The 19,821-nt window shown below is 32.6% G+C and overlaps 1 protein-coding gene and 1 long non-coding RNA gene across 6 annotated transcripts; both read left to right on the forward strand.

Annotated features, from left to right (window-relative positions):
- Window positions 1-517: 517 nt before the first annotated feature.
- Window positions 518-2,441, forward strand: LOC148614310 (uncharacterized). Of its 2 annotated transcripts, XR_015923187.1 has the most exons (4): window positions 518-620; window positions 936-1,130; window positions 1,693-1,798; window positions 2,301-2,441. It is a non-coding gene; the product is annotated as an uncharacterized LOC148614310 (long non-coding RNA). The 2 variants fall into 2 exon arrangements; XR_015923186.1 differs by having other exon boundaries at window positions 936-1,798.
- A 3,158-nt stretch (window positions 2,442-5,599) lies between these two features.
- Window positions 5,600-19,297, forward strand: LOC148614311 (uncharacterized). Of its 4 annotated transcripts, none has more exons than XM_088588390.1 (10): window positions 5,986-6,103; window positions 6,374-6,527; window positions 7,400-7,505; window positions 8,206-8,342; window positions 9,930-10,039; window positions 11,200-11,391; window positions 12,074-13,709; window positions 16,121-16,299; window positions 16,867-17,284; window positions 18,090-19,297. In XM_088588390.1, exons 2-10 carry the CDS (start codon window positions 6,395-6,397, stop codon window positions 18,206-18,208), a joined length of 3,030 nt encoding a protein of 1,009 aa, XP_088444516.1. In that variant the 5' UTR covers window positions 5,986-6,103; window positions 6,374-6,394; the 3' UTR covers window positions 18,209-19,297. The 4 variants fall into 4 exon arrangements, with proteins under 4 accessions (XP_088444515.1, XP_088444516.1, XP_088444517.1 ...); XM_088588391.1 differs by having other exon boundaries at window positions 6,374-6,494; XM_088588392.1 differs by having other exon boundaries at window positions 6,374-6,482.
- The last annotated feature ends 524 nt before the right edge of the window (window positions 19,298-19,821 follow it).

Below are 19,821 nucleotides of genomic sequence, written 5' to 3' on the forward strand. Positions count from 1 at the left end.
TCAAAAAACAAAGCAAGTAACGATTAAGCTTCTACAAGTGAAATCACCACATGGATATCAATAATGGGCAAACCACATACCATTAAGCAATCTATAAAAAGGCCCAAAAACAAATAAAGTAAAACTATTTACAAAAAAACATAATCAACCTAATCTACAGAAAACAAAGAAGTAATTTTTTAGCTCAGTTGATAGAGTGACAGCTTGCAGTGCAAGGGATTCTAGGTTGTATTCCAGGATGGTACTGTCAAGAAGTATACATGGCTGTTATTGTATACATGTATGAAAGTGACTTTTACTTTTGAAGCACAACACATTTAAACCTTGTACATTTGCATAAGAAATATGATTTTGAAAATATTTATTTTCAAACTTCAGCTTCATATCAGCTTTCATTACAATGCAAACAGAGATTTGAACAGCATTGAAGATCATCTAAATTATACATGATGATTTTATTCATGGAAACAGGGGTTCGGAATTCTCGGACTTTTACGTGACTTTTGAAACTAAAATTAGACTTCCGAACGGTATTTTGTGAAAAACCATGCTGTCACATTGGGGGGTCGTCTGAATTTGAGTTTCGTGTACTCACATATAGACATATATTCCACCAAAAAGTAAGTGACACATTAAGGTGAATACAAATGAACCTAAAAATCGTAGTTTGAGATAATTCCAAACCTTCTACAGAAAACACCAAACTATTTAATATTTTCTTCATTGTGTTTTTTTTATCAGCAGCTTGCTTATGAAGTTCGGCATATTTGTTGCTAAATTAATGTTTGAGTATATTTTTTTTCATTTCGAACATGGCAGTTTGTTTTTATTTCAACTGTTTGCTATATTTTCTTGTTTTTATATTGTTATATACCAAAAAAATTGATTCGCAAAACGAACGAACATTAATGATATGCATTCATTATTGTTTACAGTGCCGCCATGATGAAAATACAAATATTTTATTTAGCTCGAACACAGTTACAATAATGAAGAATTATGATAAATAACTTAAGTGTTTATCATATAACATTTTTATAAAGACATGAAGAGTTGTCGTTGAGTCCATTACTGTTGATTTTCATTTAAATTAAACAGTCTATGATACAAACTTGTTGAACATGATGAGGGTAACACACATACAAAACCTTACAAGAATCTGTTATTTGTGTATACAGAACCCCATATTTCATTTTTGAGAACAAAAATAAATTCATGTACAAGGTCAAGGAAACTCCAGTGAAACAAGTATTGCTGAATAGTTGACCAAGAGCAATCAAATGCAATATTTAATGTTCCAATGTATTATACATGTAAGTCATATGAGAACATTTCATACATAACTTGAAGTAAACTACATGAATTATATGGTTTGGAAATTAATCTAAACATTAACATATACATTTGTATGACCTTGTATACGACACAATTTTCAATTTTTTAAGAAGTTTATCGTGCTATTTTTTTTTACTTTTTAATAGATCCATAAATACAAGCTGTTGTCTTACATTGTATATCAGTAACTAAGGATAAGGAACTAGTTTTATCAGTCATCAGATTTCTTTTGCAGAGTATGTTGTCATGAACATGTACAATTATATCATAGTCATCACAGTATGATAAAAGTCTATCCATGTTGATTTTCAGTATCTCTTTCCATATTAAAAGGAAATATGTTTTGATATTTTCCAGAATATTTTGGATGCAGCCGTCATGTTCACCTACCAATGATACAAGTTACCAGACAAGTCATACATAACAGGAAGCTCTGTTCAAATGAAGTATGATAATAGATTCTGTAGGTATTTGAGGTTCTGTATACAATATTTTTATGCCTTTTTTAAAATTAATATTGATTTGGGGTGTTCCAAAGATAGGAACCACCTCTTTTGTTGGGAAATGTTGGAAGTAATATGGAAAATTGTTGCAAAAATGAGGAAATTAATAGCTTGGACTCCCACTTTCAAAGTCTTTTGATTGTTCACTAGAAACTCTCATTAGTCAATTTATTTTATAAATGTATTTGTATTATTTCTACATGTGTAATATAGATATATCCCATATGTGTTTATCTCTTAAAATGTAGCACTACAGTTCCCATGACACTTAAATGAAGGTTGTAACATAGACATAATATTTAAGCATAATGGGATGTTTTGTTTGAACAAAAAAAACATCCAATGAGCAATATAATGTAGGGTTTACTTAAATAGAGGTCTACTTCAATACAGGATTCATGAATCACAATAACTTTGAATATGAGTATTATGTATATTTATTACTGATTTTTATACTTCCAGGTCATCCATGGCATATATATGACTGAAATGAATTCATACATGTATAATTTAGATGATCTTCAATGCTGTTCAAATCTCTGCTTGCACTGCAATGAAAGCTGATATGAAGCTGAAGTTTGAAAATAAATATTTTCAAAATCATATTTCTTATGCAAATGTACAAGGTTTAAATGTGTTGTGCTTCAAAAGTAAAAGTCACTTTCATACATGTATACAATAACAGCCATGTATACTTCTTGACAGTACCATCCTGGAATACAACCTAGAATCCCTTGCACTGCAAGCTGTCACTCTATCAACTGAGCTAAAAACTTACTTCTTTGTTTTCTGTAGATTAGGTTGATCATGGTCTTTTGTAAATAGTTTTACTTTATTTGTTTTTGGGCCTTTTTATAGATTGCTTAATGGTATGTGGTTTGCCCATTATTGATATCCATGTGGTGATTTCACTTGTAGAAGCTTAATCGTTACTTGCTTTGTTTTTTTGAATGACTATCTCATTGGCAAACATAAATGGTACATGTATTTAAGTTTTCTACTTATGACTAGTGAGTGCTAAATCTTTCACTACTTCTCGAACAAGTAATTTTGTGTAACAACTACTTGGCTAAGCAACTGTTGATTCTGTGAGGTAGCACTATGAAACCGCCTCAAAATGTCATAATAGTAGAGTAGTATAAAGCAGGATCATTTCATACAGTAAAACATTCTTGTCCTGAAATGCAAGAAATAATTGCAATATGCATTGAAACCACAACCAATCATTGAAAAAAAAACAAGTTCCATGAGTAAATAGAATAAAATATATACATTCACAGACATTAAACATTTTGAAAAAGAATGATTTATTGTTGAATTTTGAGCTAATCATAATCATGCCATGTACTTGCACCTATAATTTACATTGAATTGATCTGAATTCATGGTTTCCTTGTATAAACTCTACAAGACTGGTAAATTGTGATTTTTTTTGGTTCACAAGTTAAGAGAGATGTTGAGGTGAGGATAATCATACCATAAGCTCATGATGCACCTGTTTAATAGGACATCTTATCGAATGATAATTATTAGTCAACTGTGCTGGTAATACCTGTTCATTGATCAGAGGGGGTTGGCACACCTCCTTTTTACCAGAAAATTAGTCATTTTCATGTGTAAAATTGACAAAACATGGAAAATAATGTGTTAGCATCATCATCACTTTGGCTTGCACCCCTCCCTTTCAAAGTGTCTGGAACCGTCCCTGTTCACTAACCTGTAAATAGCTTTCATCATATTTTGCTTTAACCGTCTAGCATGAAACAAGTTGCCTGTTTTGAAACTATTTTAATATTCTCCATAAAAGCAATAAAGAAATATGTATATAAAAAAACAATACAATGCTTATATTGCAAACCATGTTGTACTCCAGCAATGCTAAAGGTTGTCTGGCAAGCTATTTTCTGACTTGGTGCCATCCTGGGGTATAGAGGAACGGAATTTCAACCTCGTACGTTGTAGTGACGGATCCAGGATTTTAGATAGGGGCGCACAGCAAAAATTCTGCCGAGCGGAGCGAGGTGACACAAATTTTGAGGTTAATTTTTTTAAACAGTATAGAGTGGGTGCAATGTAGATATCTTTTGTGGTAAAATTAGCGAGAAATTTTAAGTCTCAACTTGAAACCGCCTAAATCTACCCATGACAACCCATGTTTTGCAAATTTTAGGAGGCGCACTCCCCCACCAGAATACGCCTCCGAGTAACCATATTGATTTTTATGAGTGGGGTCGGGGCTAGGATCACATTGAAATAGAAAGGCAGGACAATGATATATGATTTTATATAAATACAAAGATGCAATAGGCGAAAAAGAAGGTTCTGGTTTGAATATTACATAAAAAGTTTGACTATATAGCCCCTTTTTCCCCTTACGATTCAAATGTATATTGAAATTTATCATTATTTACTTGAGAGGGGGGACTGGTCATTTTGAAATTATACAAAATTTTCTTGACCCCCCATGATATTTTCTTATCCCCCTTAAAAACATTTTTTTAAATGTGATACCCCCTCTATTAAACATGCGTATGGAGTTTTCATATACATGTAACAACTCCTACATTATGCCAGAGCTTGCCGAAACTACGCAGAGTTTTTGTATCGCGCTAGAATTCTAACAAATAAACTTCTGGAACAGGGTTGTGTTGCTACAAGATTGAAGTCATCCCTATTAAAGTTTTATGTTATCAGTTTTTATCTGCGCCATGAAAACTGAATTGTTCAACGTGTCATGGTTTTCCTTTCCTCTTTCGTCTACCCCGGACTTGACTTTTTATGAGCAACTCGGCGGGTGTATCTAGAAAAGCAGAGGACGCTTACCCTACTGGCGCACCTGGTCCATGCTCCGTTTATAGTGGAGTCATAGTTGCTCATTTGCTTTTGTTAATTTGTATATTTGATTTTAATAAATTTCATGTTCTTTGTACGTCTGTTTTCCATGTCTGGCCTTTGTCCCTGGATAACATTCTTCTTATTACCGTTATAACCGTAGTTCCCTTCACTACACTTTGAAGCAAAAGCAGTTGAGATGTTAAAGAATTCTTACAATATAAAAAAACCAAGTCTTCAATTCCAAAACTTGATACTTTGGAAAAGTCTTATCAAAATCAAGCAGAATCAGACACAGCTCTTGAGATTCAAGATATTGGTAAGGAAATTGAATCGTCAGCAGATAAGTCAGACCAATTTGATTTAATAACTGTAAATGTTTTAGGTCCTGATGGTTATGTTGATGTGTGAACTTGATTTTACCAGAGATCATGCATGTGACAATGAAATAAAATGTTTAATGGTGGTAAAATATGTTTTTATTTGACTGGTGTAATGCTCTGTTTAACTGAAAATTTGGATACCCCTTGAAATCCATGTGCAAAAAAAATGACCCCCACCCCCTCTTTTAAGTTATAAAAAAAACTGAACCCCCTTTTCCACTTACAGAAAGAAATGACCCCCTGGATATATGTACTTGCTTTGTTTAAATTTTGAAATAAATGTCTACCGTTTGAATATTATTTGTAAATTATTATATAAAGTATGCCGAATCTAGAGGTTTAACCTAAAAAAAAACAAAGCTGTTATGCACGTGACTAATTACAATTTTCGTTATGTTTCGGCTAAGTTTACAGCCAATGAAATGAACATCTCGTTAGCGAGAACACATCGTTACTTTATATATTTAACGGGCATTTTTAAAGAACCCAAAGCTTTTCCGAGAGGAAATAATCGCCATTTTCTTGCGGCATATATCTCTGTTTCCTTCCCCTTTCCCTATGATATCCCCTGTTATGGTAACTTATTCATAATTTACTTCCTTGTTAATAGATATTTACTTTCTTCTGAAAGCATAAACTTATAACACAAAATGGAGGTAAATACAGATCTAAGTGAAGTTGATATTATTGTGAATGATTTACAAGAACAATTGTTCACTGAAAATGAGGAATTTTATGAGGAATGGAGAAAGAATAATATGCATTACAAACAAGGTGACACGTTGACAAACAGCATTGCTAAACTCAGGCGGGATCATGATATTCCAGATGAAAATATATTAGATTTTTTGCTAAAAACTACAGAAGCCCTTAACCTACATATAGATTTAGGGTCAACAAAGGTCTCTAGCAAGATTGAGGAATTCAAAGAAAGACTTCTGAGCCAGCTACGGAGACTAAGACAGAAACAATATGAGCAAGAGCATTTTGTCGGACGAACAAAGGATATTGATAAAATTAAAAATACCTTGTCTGAATTTGAGTATAAAGGTACGTAGAATTAAGTCAAAGAAAAATAGCTTTCACACAAAATTTATTTGTTCATTGACTCATTAGTTTACAACAATTTTATTTGTTAAATCTACAAAAGGGATAGGACACAAGTTTTACCAACTTATGAAGTCTTCTCCAACAATAATATACAATGCACAAATTAGAACATTGACTCATTAAGGGAGGAAACAGAAAGCATTTGTTCTTTTAAACTATTTACAGTTTGATGTTTTTTTTTTTATTTTCATTTCATTGGATTCTTTAAAGCGAGTATTTACTGAAGTTTAGATGGATGGGTATACGAACTGTGATCAACTCTCCCCTTACTATAACAAACATCGACCCACCCAGTCTTCCATTTCACTTTTAATGAAAGGTCAGAGAGCCGGTATGAGAATAGAATTGTTTTCCCTCGTTTTAAGTATTTCTTCTACTTTAAATGACATTCTGATATACTGCTGATGCCATATTTCTCATAAAAATAAGAAAATTGCACATCGTGCATCCAGAATTTAAAAACTGCACATTATACAGGGATGAAATTGTGCATACTTGTAGTTGTTTGTTACTTTCACCCATATCCAGTTATACATATTGTTACTTGTTTACTAAAATAAATAATTGTGTGCCTTAAAGGAAATTTGTTTTAGGAAAAAAAGAAAACTATCTATGTCTATCTATGTCTGTGTTAATTTTAGCCCCGTGCAGGTCCGGGTGTTAAAAGAATAGGCCTGCAGAAGCGCTAAGCTTGTCGTATAAGGCGCCTAAATAGTGCTCAGAAACCTACCCGGCGGGCTAGGCGCTCTGCCCACAGAGCAACTGGGATGTGTGCCCCAGGTGGTGGAATGGGGTACCCCTGGCGTGTTACAGGCTGGGGTTGTCAGGCTATAATACGGAAAACCTGACCGCAAACCATAGTGGTGCACCGTGTTGGGAAAGATGCCATGTTCCTCGCACGTTAAAGAACCCTGCTGTGGTATTCGATAGGAGTAGGAACCTTTGCGCTCCGCCACAGGAGGCTAAATTGCCCGACCTTACCCATCCCCCCTTTTTCCAGTGGCAATCAAAATTTGTCGACCCTATTATCCTTGTGACCCATCCTTTCTTTTTTTCATTTCATGTTCATTTTATCATCCATTTCATGTTCATTGTCTGAATATAGCTGAAATATTGCTGCTCGGACGTTAAACCCCAACAAACAAACAAAACTGTGTTAATTTTATAGTCAGTTTGACTTATCTTAAACAAATATGTAAAGTAATAAAACAACTGAAAACATCGTGTATTGATTAGGTGTCTGTATATGCGGTCTTGGTGGTAACGGGAAAACCGAGCTTGCTGACTACGTGTGCAAGGAATATGAAAAGTTGAATTGGGACTGTCGAAAAGTTGTGGCAAGGTATTTTATTAATAAAGATTGATTTGAATGCTACCAAACGTAATCACCTCAGGCTCGTGCTGGACTTAAAACAAGAATATCGTATTGTCTTTTATGATTATTCGATCCAATAAGGTGTCCTTGTTATGCAATAAATATTACTAGAATTAAAAGTTTGTGTAAATTGCACAAAAATAATAAAATATTTTCAGATGTTGGTTAGCATAGCACTGAGCATCATCCCTACACACAAAGAATAATTGTTAGAGCAAAAATATGGGGAAAATGTTTCGAAGACAACAACCCCAAAAGTCTCAAAGCATAATTAGCCAATAAAATTCAAAAATAAATGCATCGTCTAGAATTAAATTTGTGGTAAAGGTCAGAATAAATATAATTTTTTTCCGCATCCTCGCCAATAACTATAAAAAACTGTACACAGCGAACACGTTTTATTTGTGTATATTCTATATTGGATACCTTTTACTCATGTATATACAGTTATGCCACTAATAAAATTACATATTTGTATTGATATACTAGGTTGACAGATCATTTTACTGTTTGAAATTTAATGTATTTAAATTAAACATGAAATATTTCTGTTGTAATTCACAAAAACAAATGCTGAATTCATATGTAACTTAACAATTTAAATAAAATGTATTTGTATTATGCCTTGAAAATGGAAGTGATACCTTAATTGTATGATTATTTTTAGGGAAGTAAAAACGGTATCCCAATTAGCCAGGAGTATACTGAATGCTTTGGAGAGAACAGAAATAATGACAGACAATAAAACACAACTTCAAAAAGCAGTGTATGACTGTTTGGTAACAGACACAAGATTCCACAAAGGTGAATAAAACGGATACTACTATAGATCTTACAAAGGTTTTAAAACGCATTTAAAAAACTGGTAGAGAAAGTTTATGGGTATATTTTATTGTTTAATATAGCTTTGGTACCTTCCTTTTGACAGATTGTCTGTATATTTTTTTCCGAATACGTTCATACGAAACTAGTTAAATGTCCAAATTGTCGGATATATCAATCCCCATGAAAAGAAATTACACAACAATACTAATATTAAGGAAAGGTCCGATGGAACGGGTAGTAGAATTCGCAATAAAGTCAATTAGTTAATTCATTGTAGGTTTTTGGTCCAATTACATTTTTTATACATTTAATCTCTCCTTTGTTTGGAGTAATCAAGGGAACCAAGATTCCAGCGGAAACCAAAAGAATGTAATCCAGGAAAAAAGACCAGACATGGAAAACAGATATACACAACAAAGAACATAAAGTAACTAAAATAATGCATACAAAGTAACAAAATTAAATGAGCAACTCGGACCCCAGTAAAACTGGGAGCAGGGACCAGGTGCACCGGTAGGGTAAGCGTTCTCTGCTTTTTAGAAACACCCGCCGAGTTGTTCATAAAATGTCAAGTCCGGGATAGACGAAAGAGGAAAGGAAAAACATGACACGTTGAACTAATCAGTTTTCATGGTGCAAATGGATACACCGTGACGATCCATGAGTTATGTATTGACGAATTGATTGGTTACAAAATCAGATCTTTGTCAATTTCCATTTGCTGTTTTTCTTGAATGTTGGATGCAAAGGAAATTAACACTAACACCAAAAAGACTTGTTAGCTACCTTATGTAGAAAAAGTAAACTATTTTCGTAGAAAATAAATTTAGAAAACTAGTTTAAGACACTTAAATAATCATGTCATCATGAAATTTTATATCAATTTGGATTGAAAGTATAAGCGTACAATTTTTTCCTAATGTGGTAGTGAACATTTTTTGTGTGTGTCCTGTGAGTTATTTTCCCTTAGTATTGCATGAAATAATTAAAACCTGGAAAAGAGCTATAATTAGAGAAAAAGGGTAATTTACATTAACAAAAGAGAATAAATAATTTTGAATTAGTAGTTGAATTCGAATTGAAGATTGTGATTATGTGTGTAAAATAAAGAAGTATTTTGTACATATCCAATTCACCTTCAATTTACACTGTTTGTGTAAAATTCAAACTTAATAAGTAAAACTCTTTGGGTCATGAATTTGTTCTCCATATTTATATACACTCACTCATATTTTGTGGAACTCCGATATTGTCACAGCATATTCCTCCAAATCAAATGTTGTATCAATAAAAACTAAAAAAAATATATATATTAGAACTAAAGGAAGTAGTCCTAGGGTAAGGGACATAACTCATGAAGTCAGTGATTTGTTTGTATCATATTCAATTTCACCAAAGCCTATCAAGCTTTCATTTGACACAGAATGAAATCAATCTAAGGTACTTTGATGCTTACATGACATTGATGTAAAATGCTTAACACAAACGTTCCAATGATTTGTAAGGTATGTGTCCCTTACCCTAAGTCTATTTCCTTAATAGCTACTTCTTGACTCTTTTTTTTAGAAAACATCCTTTTTATTGACAATATTGATGATGTGCACAACGAGTGGGCTGATTTATTAGATTTTCTCCAAAGTTTGATGGCAGTTATCAATAACCACCGTTCTATCAAGGTAAAATTGTCACTTTCAAAATATATTTTAAATTGATGAGAATCCTGCCATTTAATTGGTTTGTTGACAAAAATCAACATTGTTTCAATTGTATTAATAACTTGCTATTTAGGCAACGCCCACCTTTTACGGAACTACTTTTTGTTTGTCAACATCTGAAACAACGTTTTCAGTCACATTGTAATGTTGAAACGTTTTTGTGACATTAAATTATTAACTAACTTTATGTCCGCCGGGTTTATGTCAAATTCCTGCTTTAATAACTTTAAATAACAGAACTTTTCCCAGTGCTGAAATGACAGCGTCTTGCCGCTGATTTTAAAATGGCGGCCAATTTGTTTACTAGAATTACTACACGGCGGGAAAATTAAAGTTGTTGTTTACTCATTGTTAATAAAAGTGATGGATATATCATTTTTTTATTTTTAATTAAAATACAATGAATGTATTTAATTTCTGATTAGTTTATACTAATCAGTAATTGAATACATTCAGTAAATAAACGTATAATAGGTGTTCCAATTGGCTAAAGTATTTCCTTTTTATTTTTTTAGTACAAATACAAAATTTTCCTATCATATTATGCAAATTTCGATGTGTAGTTCATGTGTTTCAAGGCTAAAGCTTGGAATAAGTCTTGTGATAATAAAAAAACAGCCCAAAAAAAAACAACAAAAAAAAACACACACACACAAACTTTTACGTAATAAAGTACCGATGCAGGAACTGTATGGTATTGTTTTTTTTATTGGTAAATACCTATTTTACGAGAACGCCGCGACGTTTTACGAGGACAGAAGATTAATTTCTGAATCGGTCCATTTTTTCAAGATAAAAACTTATTTCTAATTATGTGAACAACTTTGAGTGATTAATACCTGACATTAATAAAACATATGGCAATTTTTGAATTAACTTTAGGATAGTAAAACTATTGCCATTGGTATTTTTGGATGATGCTTTTGGAATTGAGAGAAAAAAAACCGATGGAATGATCTCTTAAATAGTTAACTCTTAATAAAAACAAGTTGAAGGTATTTTGTCAGTAGAAAATAATTATTACAAAGATAGTATCATGCTCAGGAGATTAATAAATCGTTATAAATTATTGAATTTCCTGTAGTTTAATTTATCAACTTTATATTTTTATAACTCTACAGACACGACTGCTTATTACGTCGAGAAAAAAACTTTTAAAAGAAGGAGGAATCTACAATAACCTGTACAGTCTATTCCAAAGACAACCATCTGTAACCAGATTTGACGAAGTCTGTCTTGAAATTGAGCTACAACCTCTTGATTACGACTCTGCTTCAAAATTAGTCAGATCTGCTTTGCCAAGGGAAATACAAGTGAGGTCTTAGTGAGATAAAACATAAGACCACTTTATTTGTTCAGCTCATGGTTTCTTCGTCGCGATGTTTGCAAGGTATTGGAGTATTTGCACATTACCTTCTGCTCATTCTCATTTAAAACCACTTGGAAATATCCATTTCCCCTATTGAAACATTATTTTTGCTTCGCATCAGTACATTTACAAGTGTCAAATAAGAGTTATATTCTATCTTACAATCAATATCAGAAATTTACGACATTCAAGTGCAATAATTGTGAATGTTCATTTTCAAGGTTTTTTTTCTATTTAGCTTGGTTTTTAATAGTACAGTTCTTATCTAATGGAACAAAGAACAATATATATCTAGCTAACAAGTTAATCCTGTATAACTTAAGTAGTTTCCTTCTCTACAAATCCATGACAAAGTACTAATAGTGGCTATATATTTGTGCGGGGCCAGCAACGGGGTTTTTGCTTGTATAACATTTGTTGAACATAACCTGGACGGAAATGTGCTTTAGAAATCTTTGTTGGCGACCAGTTGTATTTTTCATTTGTCTTTCCACTTGAATTGACTATACTTAATAGTATACGCACGTTGGTTGGTGCTATAAAGAAACTTTGATTGGTGGAGAGTTGTTTTACACAAACTTTTCTTACTATTTACATCCAACAATTGCTTTTCATTTTAATTACAGATCAAGGTATCTTCTGACGATATCAAGAAACTTATTGTTGCCTCTGGGCACAATCCGCTTCTTATTCATACTTTATGTGACACTCTAAAGCACGGGGGCAAAGGGATGAACGAAATTCTTAAACACAGTTGGTCAATCATGACTGCAGTCACTGGACAACTTAAGCCAGACGCTTGCTTAGAGCAGTCTTTTCAGCAATTACCGACCGACAGTCAAGAACTTTTGATTCAACTGGCTGTTTTTAAAACTAGCCCTTTCGAATCTAAACATATAAGGACCATCACTAAGTCATGCTCATATGGCGAAACATTGCCTGTTGAGTTTTGCCGTCTGAAGGTTTATCACCTAATAGAGTCGCGTGACTTTGATGGGAAAGAGTTTTCAATTCATCCACTGGTATACAACTTTTTGAAATATAAAATACAAAATGAAAAACGAGATTTAAAAAAACTATACACAGAGGCTGTTATGAAATTCATTCATATCACCATAGCAAAAATGGAGGAATTTGATTCCTTACATCAAAGAAGTATCAATAGAGTTCAGAGTTCCTTTGTCCGAAACGAGGCGCACTTCCATATACTCTTGGAACATTTAAAAGAAAATCCTTCCAACGATTCGAGAAGTATAAAACAAAATAAGATCATTTCAGAAACTGCAGATCTAATAATATCAGATAAAAACAAAATTGAATTAATGAAGATATTAAGAGACAAAGCAGATGAGGAAAAGGAATGTCTTGTCGCCTTCTTTTGGAAGATTGAAATAATTGAGGCCCATCTCGATAATGACGACAAGAGTGGCCTGGAAAAGCTTATAAATTTAGGACAAAGTTTAAAGAGAGTAGCACATAAACATTCCCCATCTTCTTTAATGCCAGTTTTTGCCATGCTGATGTATCTTAAAGGCAAGTGGTACTACAGATATGATAGATTCCAGGAGGGCTTTGAATCTCTGTATACAGCTCTTTGTGTACTGCAGTCAGATTTGCAGTCCAGACATCTGGTGTTGGATGCATCATTCAAAGGCCATAAAGAGTTCAGAAATATCAGGTCGAATGTGTTTAACTTGATAGGATGTCTATACCAGAGAGAAACCGGTACTGAAGACGATATTGCAATTCATTGTTTTGTGGAAGCATTTCATTCCATGATCCGTTGTACAAATCGGAAACGAAGTGTTGTTCGTAGTTCAAACATGGCCCTGTATATTTCTAACATTGGAGCTTGTATATATAGCAAAGGTATTGAATTGTTAAAAACAGACACAAACGACAATGGACGTACAAATGCCATATCTCTATTTACAGAAGCTCTTAAATGGTCCAGAGCTGCAATCAAGCTGAGGCAGCAAATGGGACAAGAAAAGTTTAGCACTTACGCCTTTGAACTTCAAAAAGAAGGAAAATGTTTTCTCGAATTACAAAAGTCGAAAATTGAAATGAATAAACCTTCCATGGATCAACATTTCTCCGAACCGAAATTGTATTATCTCGCTTTAGATGACTTTAAAGCTGCACTTGAGATTCATTTGAGGATTGAGAAATTTCCACACTCAAACATAACATTGGTGTTGCATCTAATTGCTAAAACTGGTGTTTTAATTGGAAGAGAGCAGATATCCAGAGGTGTAACAGGTATAGTCTTCGATTAGTCCTTTTCCACATTACCATTTACAATTTAAGATAAAATGGGTAACGGTTAAACCTATCAGCCTAACTAACTTGTTTACTGTGTCAATTTGGAATGAGAAAATAGTAATTTTATTTCAATATTTTGATCGGAGACCACGACGAATGGTTTACGATTTCAAAGGGTACTTACTGAATTTAAACAAAACTACTTCAACATTCTATTATCCCTTTCTTTAAGTAGACAGTAAACCAGTATGCCGTGTCAGTATAAGTTAAGTCCCTTTGCCAAAGATTAAGTGATGTCATACAGTGTGGTAATATCAAAACTGCCCATTCAAGAGGAAAGGCCGAGTCATGGAGAGTTGTAAAGTATCAAATGTCCGAACATGCACGTATAATACACTAACTGCATCATTTTGGTATGCAATAAAAACACCGAGTATTTTGTTAGATTTTAAATTGATCAAGTTAGTTACATTTGAATTCATTTGCATGACAACTGGTGCAACTTTACTAAGTAGCCAAATATATGTTAATTAACTTCCTATATACAATAATTCGGAGCGGTATATTTTGACATTCTAGCTGCAAAATTAGGTCTTGTATGCATCATCATACATACAACAAAGATCGGTGTCATTGTAAATTTGAGGTTTTTTTTCAATTTTCCTTCAAATAAGCAAAAGAAGAAACATCTCTGTACGAATCAGGCGGTGTGTAGAACATGGTATAAAAAACCTAAACGAAAATTTAATTGGACAATCAGAATCAAAGAAAAAAGACTAAATTTCTCCATCATTTTCTTAAATTGAGTTATATTTCCATTGAAACGCACAGAAAATCAACATTTAAGAGAAAATCCTCAGTTTTCTAACATTCTTTTGAAAAACTCTGAGCAAATCAAGAGACTCTGATGCAGAGATCAATTACTAGTTATGGTCAAATAGAATAGGCATCTTTGAGTGAAATTATATCGTGAGATCGGTGGGTTTTTGATCTGATTTTTCCTATTTGGTCTTATTCTTACAAAAACTTACACTTAGGGGAATATATTTCTTGTATTGGCTACACTATCTGTTACAGTCAGTTTATGAACAAGTACACTTGTACTTAAAATATAGTAATATGTTTTACCTGTCTCGCCGAAGCTAAAGGTCAGGTCTAGAAAACGGCGGACTGTGTCCGTCCGTAATGGTTAGGGGGTATCAACTTGGCGCAATCTTAAATCAAAAAGTACTAAATCACTAATATTCAAACTGCACACAGTGTTTAACGACATATTAAAAATATGCACCTTCTACTATCGAGAAATGATCCATAATAAGTTCAAGATCTACACGTCTTCACTGAAGACCAACGGGTGGCATTGGGCTGACATTTTCATCCTTCACCGTACCTATTATGGTTATATTTATATGACAAGCCAAAGTGGACAAAAATCAATATTTTGTAATATTAGAAAATGAATTTTTGATATTACGAATCATATTTTAATATTAGAAATTTATCTTGTAATATTAAAAAATCATTTTCTAATATTACAAATTTCTGATTTAGTAATATTATAGGGTTATTAAATGGTTATTTTCATATTAATCCTGTATTATGTCCAAGTACAGTCGTATTGGGTTGAGATCACTTGTATTGGCCCGAGGCAAGTGATCCCTTTATTAACTGATGACTTAAAATAACAGGAGTTATCTGTACAAACCTTTAAATACAGCTCAGTATGACATATTTCCTAGTGAAGACTGTAACACTCCAGATCTCTTGGTGCATTTATTCACCCCAACTGTTCTTTTCTATATAGATCTATATTAATATACCAAGTTTGCTGATACCTTCTATAGTCTGTTTCAAACAAAATGGCGGACAAGTTTAACTTTTATACAGGGCCAGAATTAATACAGGGCATGTGCCCTGTATTAAATTAATACAGGGCAATTGCCCTGTACAAATTATGGTTGCTAAAACCTCCTGTTGTATTAAAGGGGCAATTTACATTGTATTTTAAGTCATCAGTTAATAATATAAAATATCACACATTTTGTAATTGAATTTGTAATATTAGAAAATGAATTTGCAATATTAGAAAATCAGTCACATTTTTTAATATTACAAAATGATTTTCTAATATTAAAAAATCGCAACTGATTACCACAAATTTATAATATTAGAAAACCAATTTCTTATACTAAAAAATCGTTTTTTAATATTAGAAATTCAATTGAATTTTTAATATTAAAAAGTGTTTTGTGATATTAGAAATCTGATTTGTAATATTAGAAAATGAATTTGTAATATTAAAAAATCATTTTTTAATATTAGAAAATGATCATTTTTGTTCGCTTTGGCTTGCCATAATATGTATATATATTACGTAAATTTGAGGCGGTATAAATGACTGTTTACAGATGCTGGTGAAGACAGCTTGAAGTACTCCAAATTGCTTTATGACAAAATTGCAATGCTAGTTTATGACAATGGTTTGGAAGGATATGATAGAGAGCTTAGGGATATAAAACAGAATCATATGTGGCTACTTGAACACTTGAAAGACGAAAAGCTGGATCACGTTAAAAAGGTGTACGAGGTAAATCTATGTGAACGTTATATTTAATGTTAGAAATAGTAAGAAGAATATGATATCAAAAGGGAAGCACAGGTCTTGAGGCATCAGGAATATTTTATTTCGAAATTTTGATCATGGAAACATTTAACAGCAGACATTTCGTATTTTATTCTCTTGAAGTGGTGCAGGTGATGTAATTAAGTTAAATTGCCGTCCATTTAGGTCGACGAATTAAAAAAAAAAGAATTTTATCTGTTCTGTATTTCTCATTGTTCAATTATTTCTACGCTACGAACTACGAATAGACGGATATGGTTTTTGTTTTTTTTTTATAATTTTGGGATAAAAACCGTAAGACCAACCAATGTAAATATCAATTCTTATTTCTAATTTTAAAAAAAATGATTGTATGGAGGGAAAAAAATCTATCAAAGATAACATTTATTAGAGATGAATTTGTTTTCTAATCATGGAAACGAAAATTCCATACATAGTAGTGCCACTTAATTTTATATGACGACTTAGTCAATCTATGCAGTCAATGTATCAGTTAACAAATCTTGACGATCTTGTTCTTATCTTTATTAGGATTGTGAGTCTGGTAAGAGAAAGTCAATCTGGGAGAGGAATTCAACAAAAATTACTAAAATAGCCGTTGAAGACAGATTGAAAAACCTCGAAAAACTACTTAGCAAAGACGATGTCTGTAAAAACATGGATTTCTCAACAAAGGAGAAAGTTGAAAAGCTCATCAGTACCGTTGAGTCGCAATCTGATACATTGACTTCCGAAGAATTAAGCACTTTACTTCCGATTACCTTTCCGGATATGGATACCGATAACGGTTCTACCACTAGTGATGATATTTTCAAAACTATAGAAATAGAAGCCTTGTCGGAAAATCACAGATCGGAAATAGATAAAATGCAAAATGTGTTGGAACAGAGAAGTTGCGAAAGCAATGACTTTAAGCTTGCGTTGGAGTGTATTAAATTGTGTAAAGATGGTAAGTTAGAAGTGTTTTCTCTATTCCTTTTTATATGATTTACTCAATGAATTTTGTTACTAACTTTGAATTATAGAGAATGACTTTTATATTCATTGGGTATTTTGAAAGAGTAATCAATGGAACCAAGGTTATAGCAGTAATCAAAAGAATGTAATCCAGGGACAAAGACCAGACATGGAAACAGAAATACACAACAAAGAACATAAAGTAACTAAAATCATAAATACAAAGTAACAAAAGCAAATGAGCAACTTGGACTCCCCTAAAAACTGGGAGTATGGACCAGGTGCACCGGTAGGGTAAGCGTCCTGAAATAACCTTCACGCCCGAGGTGCACACTTGAAAATAACCTGCTACGCAGATTATATAGTATGAACCACGTGATCGATGTTATTTCTTCATAAATATTACAGTCATTCCTTAAATGTACAAGTAGTTATTATATGGTTTCAAATACGAAATTCCTATAAAAATATGATAATTTACACAAATTAAAGAACAATTGTAGTATGATCAACATATGAATATGATTCTCTTCATTTAATATCATCATCGTATTATGATATAATATTCAAATTATTAACATATAACGTCTAAGCACGAAACGTACACTTATCGTTGTTGTACCCGTTAACATGGAAACCACTAAACTCAGAGCTGTTTATCTTCGATGAGAGATATTTTCAGTCCTTCATGCAGAATATGTCTTGCCTTTTTTAAGGAAAACACAAGTTTGTTTATTTTTTACACTATGTATTTCTCATAATGGTCAATGATAAGTTGAAGCCTTAATTATTTTCAGAGGAACACAGTAAGCAGGTAGAAAGTGCACCCCAGAAAGTAGCCTTCAAACGGGGTCGGTCACAATCGATGGCAGATGAAGACCCAAATCAAGAGGGATGCTCTGAGACAAAATTTTAAACCATCTACTGATTTTTTTCTTTGGTGTGTGTGTGTGTTTTTGTGTTAAAGATAGTGATGTATTATTCGATTATTGTATTAAGGATATAAGGTTCCGGTCGGTATGGTTTTGAATATTTGCAGACTAAACAGGTAATTCTGTTGTTAGATTTTTTTATTGTTTACCTGCGTCACCAACGATGAAAGCAGGTCTGTATCAGCGGATAATTCCGTTCATCCGGATAATTCCGTTCATCCGCTTTGTGTAATTTGTGATTCAAAAAGTATATAACCAATGTTTTTTTTTTAAATTTTGCAGTGTTTTATACATTAAAAATGTATACCTCCTATTACTTTTAAAATCGAACGTTATTAACATGTTCACCTTTCTCACTTTTGTAACTTTATGTCATGAACTTTGTAACGCAGACGAATATTACCTTGATATACATATAAAAGATATACACGTGTTATTATGGATATCAAACCCAAAGCATCTTTGTGATAAAAATTTAAAGGAATCAGTATTTTTTAGAGAAGATGTTAAGTACCCCTTTAATCACAAAACAAGTGTAGTAGCTACTGCAGAATGCCTAAGAATTTTTCCTCAATTTTCAATTTAAAATTTGGTGACACAGCCTTTTTGCAAAACAAAAAAGTCCAGTAATACTTCCGAAGAAGCCCGACAGAAGCTGATATCGTATACCGAAAAAGTAATTTCTTAATTTGCAGTTTTTCTCTTGTGTTTGGCCAGCTTTGAAAAATTTACAAACATGTCACAGAAAATTCATGAAATGCCAAATAATTTTTAACATCTTAACTATGTATAAAAATAATTTTTCATAATGTAAATATTTTTTTTTCATTTTTCAACCATGTATGTAAATAAATTTGTTTATTTGTACTATTCACCAAGTAGATTCTTTAGAGTATTTAACCATACAGTATGGCTTTTCAACTATGTATTCACTCGTTGCTCATTATGTTCCCAATATTTAATTTGAAATCGTATTACTTGTTCACGTGTACATATACTATTCTCTGTATTAAATTTATTAGTGTTGTCGTAATCATGGTAATAAAGACATCTTGATAAGATGAAGATAACAATTTTTTAGTTCCTAGTTTTTAAAATGACGAAATGTCGTTTTACGCATGCTCTGACAGCCGAGAAATAACACAGGTAGCATCAAAAAGAGATTTAAAGTTCATTGCTTGTTTGTAAAAAAAACCTAAACGTCGATTTATTTAAGGGAACGTAAACATTGATTCGACAGAAGTTTAAATTCCTGATAGTAAATGTATTATGGTTTGTTTCTAGAGGGTCGTCCATTTACCATTCTACCTGCTTAAGTACAAAATGTATGTACAGTAATGCTTGTATCATTTCCTTCTGATGACAACCACGAAAATAGAAGAATAGTGACATCTTAGTAGAATGTTATGAGCCGATTGTGAAAATTTGGAAAGTTTCAAGACATGGCACATATGGTTATTTGATCTGTGAAAATAAGCTACTCACAAGGAAAATTGTTCCGGTGGCTGTCTTGGTCAAACAGGTGGAACCCACACTTAACTTTTTTAAACACGTCATTCCTTCCCAGTTTGATTAAAATTTACCCAGTTTGAAACTA

The sequence above is a fragment of the Perna viridis genome, chromosome 6 (genome assembly GCF_037379345.1).
Source record: "Perna viridis isolate PV_CMFRI_1.1 ecotype Kerala chromosome 6, ASM3737934v1, whole genome shotgun sequence".
Lineage (NCBI taxonomy): Eukaryota > Metazoa > Mollusca > Bivalvia > Mytilida > Mytilidae > Perna > Perna viridis.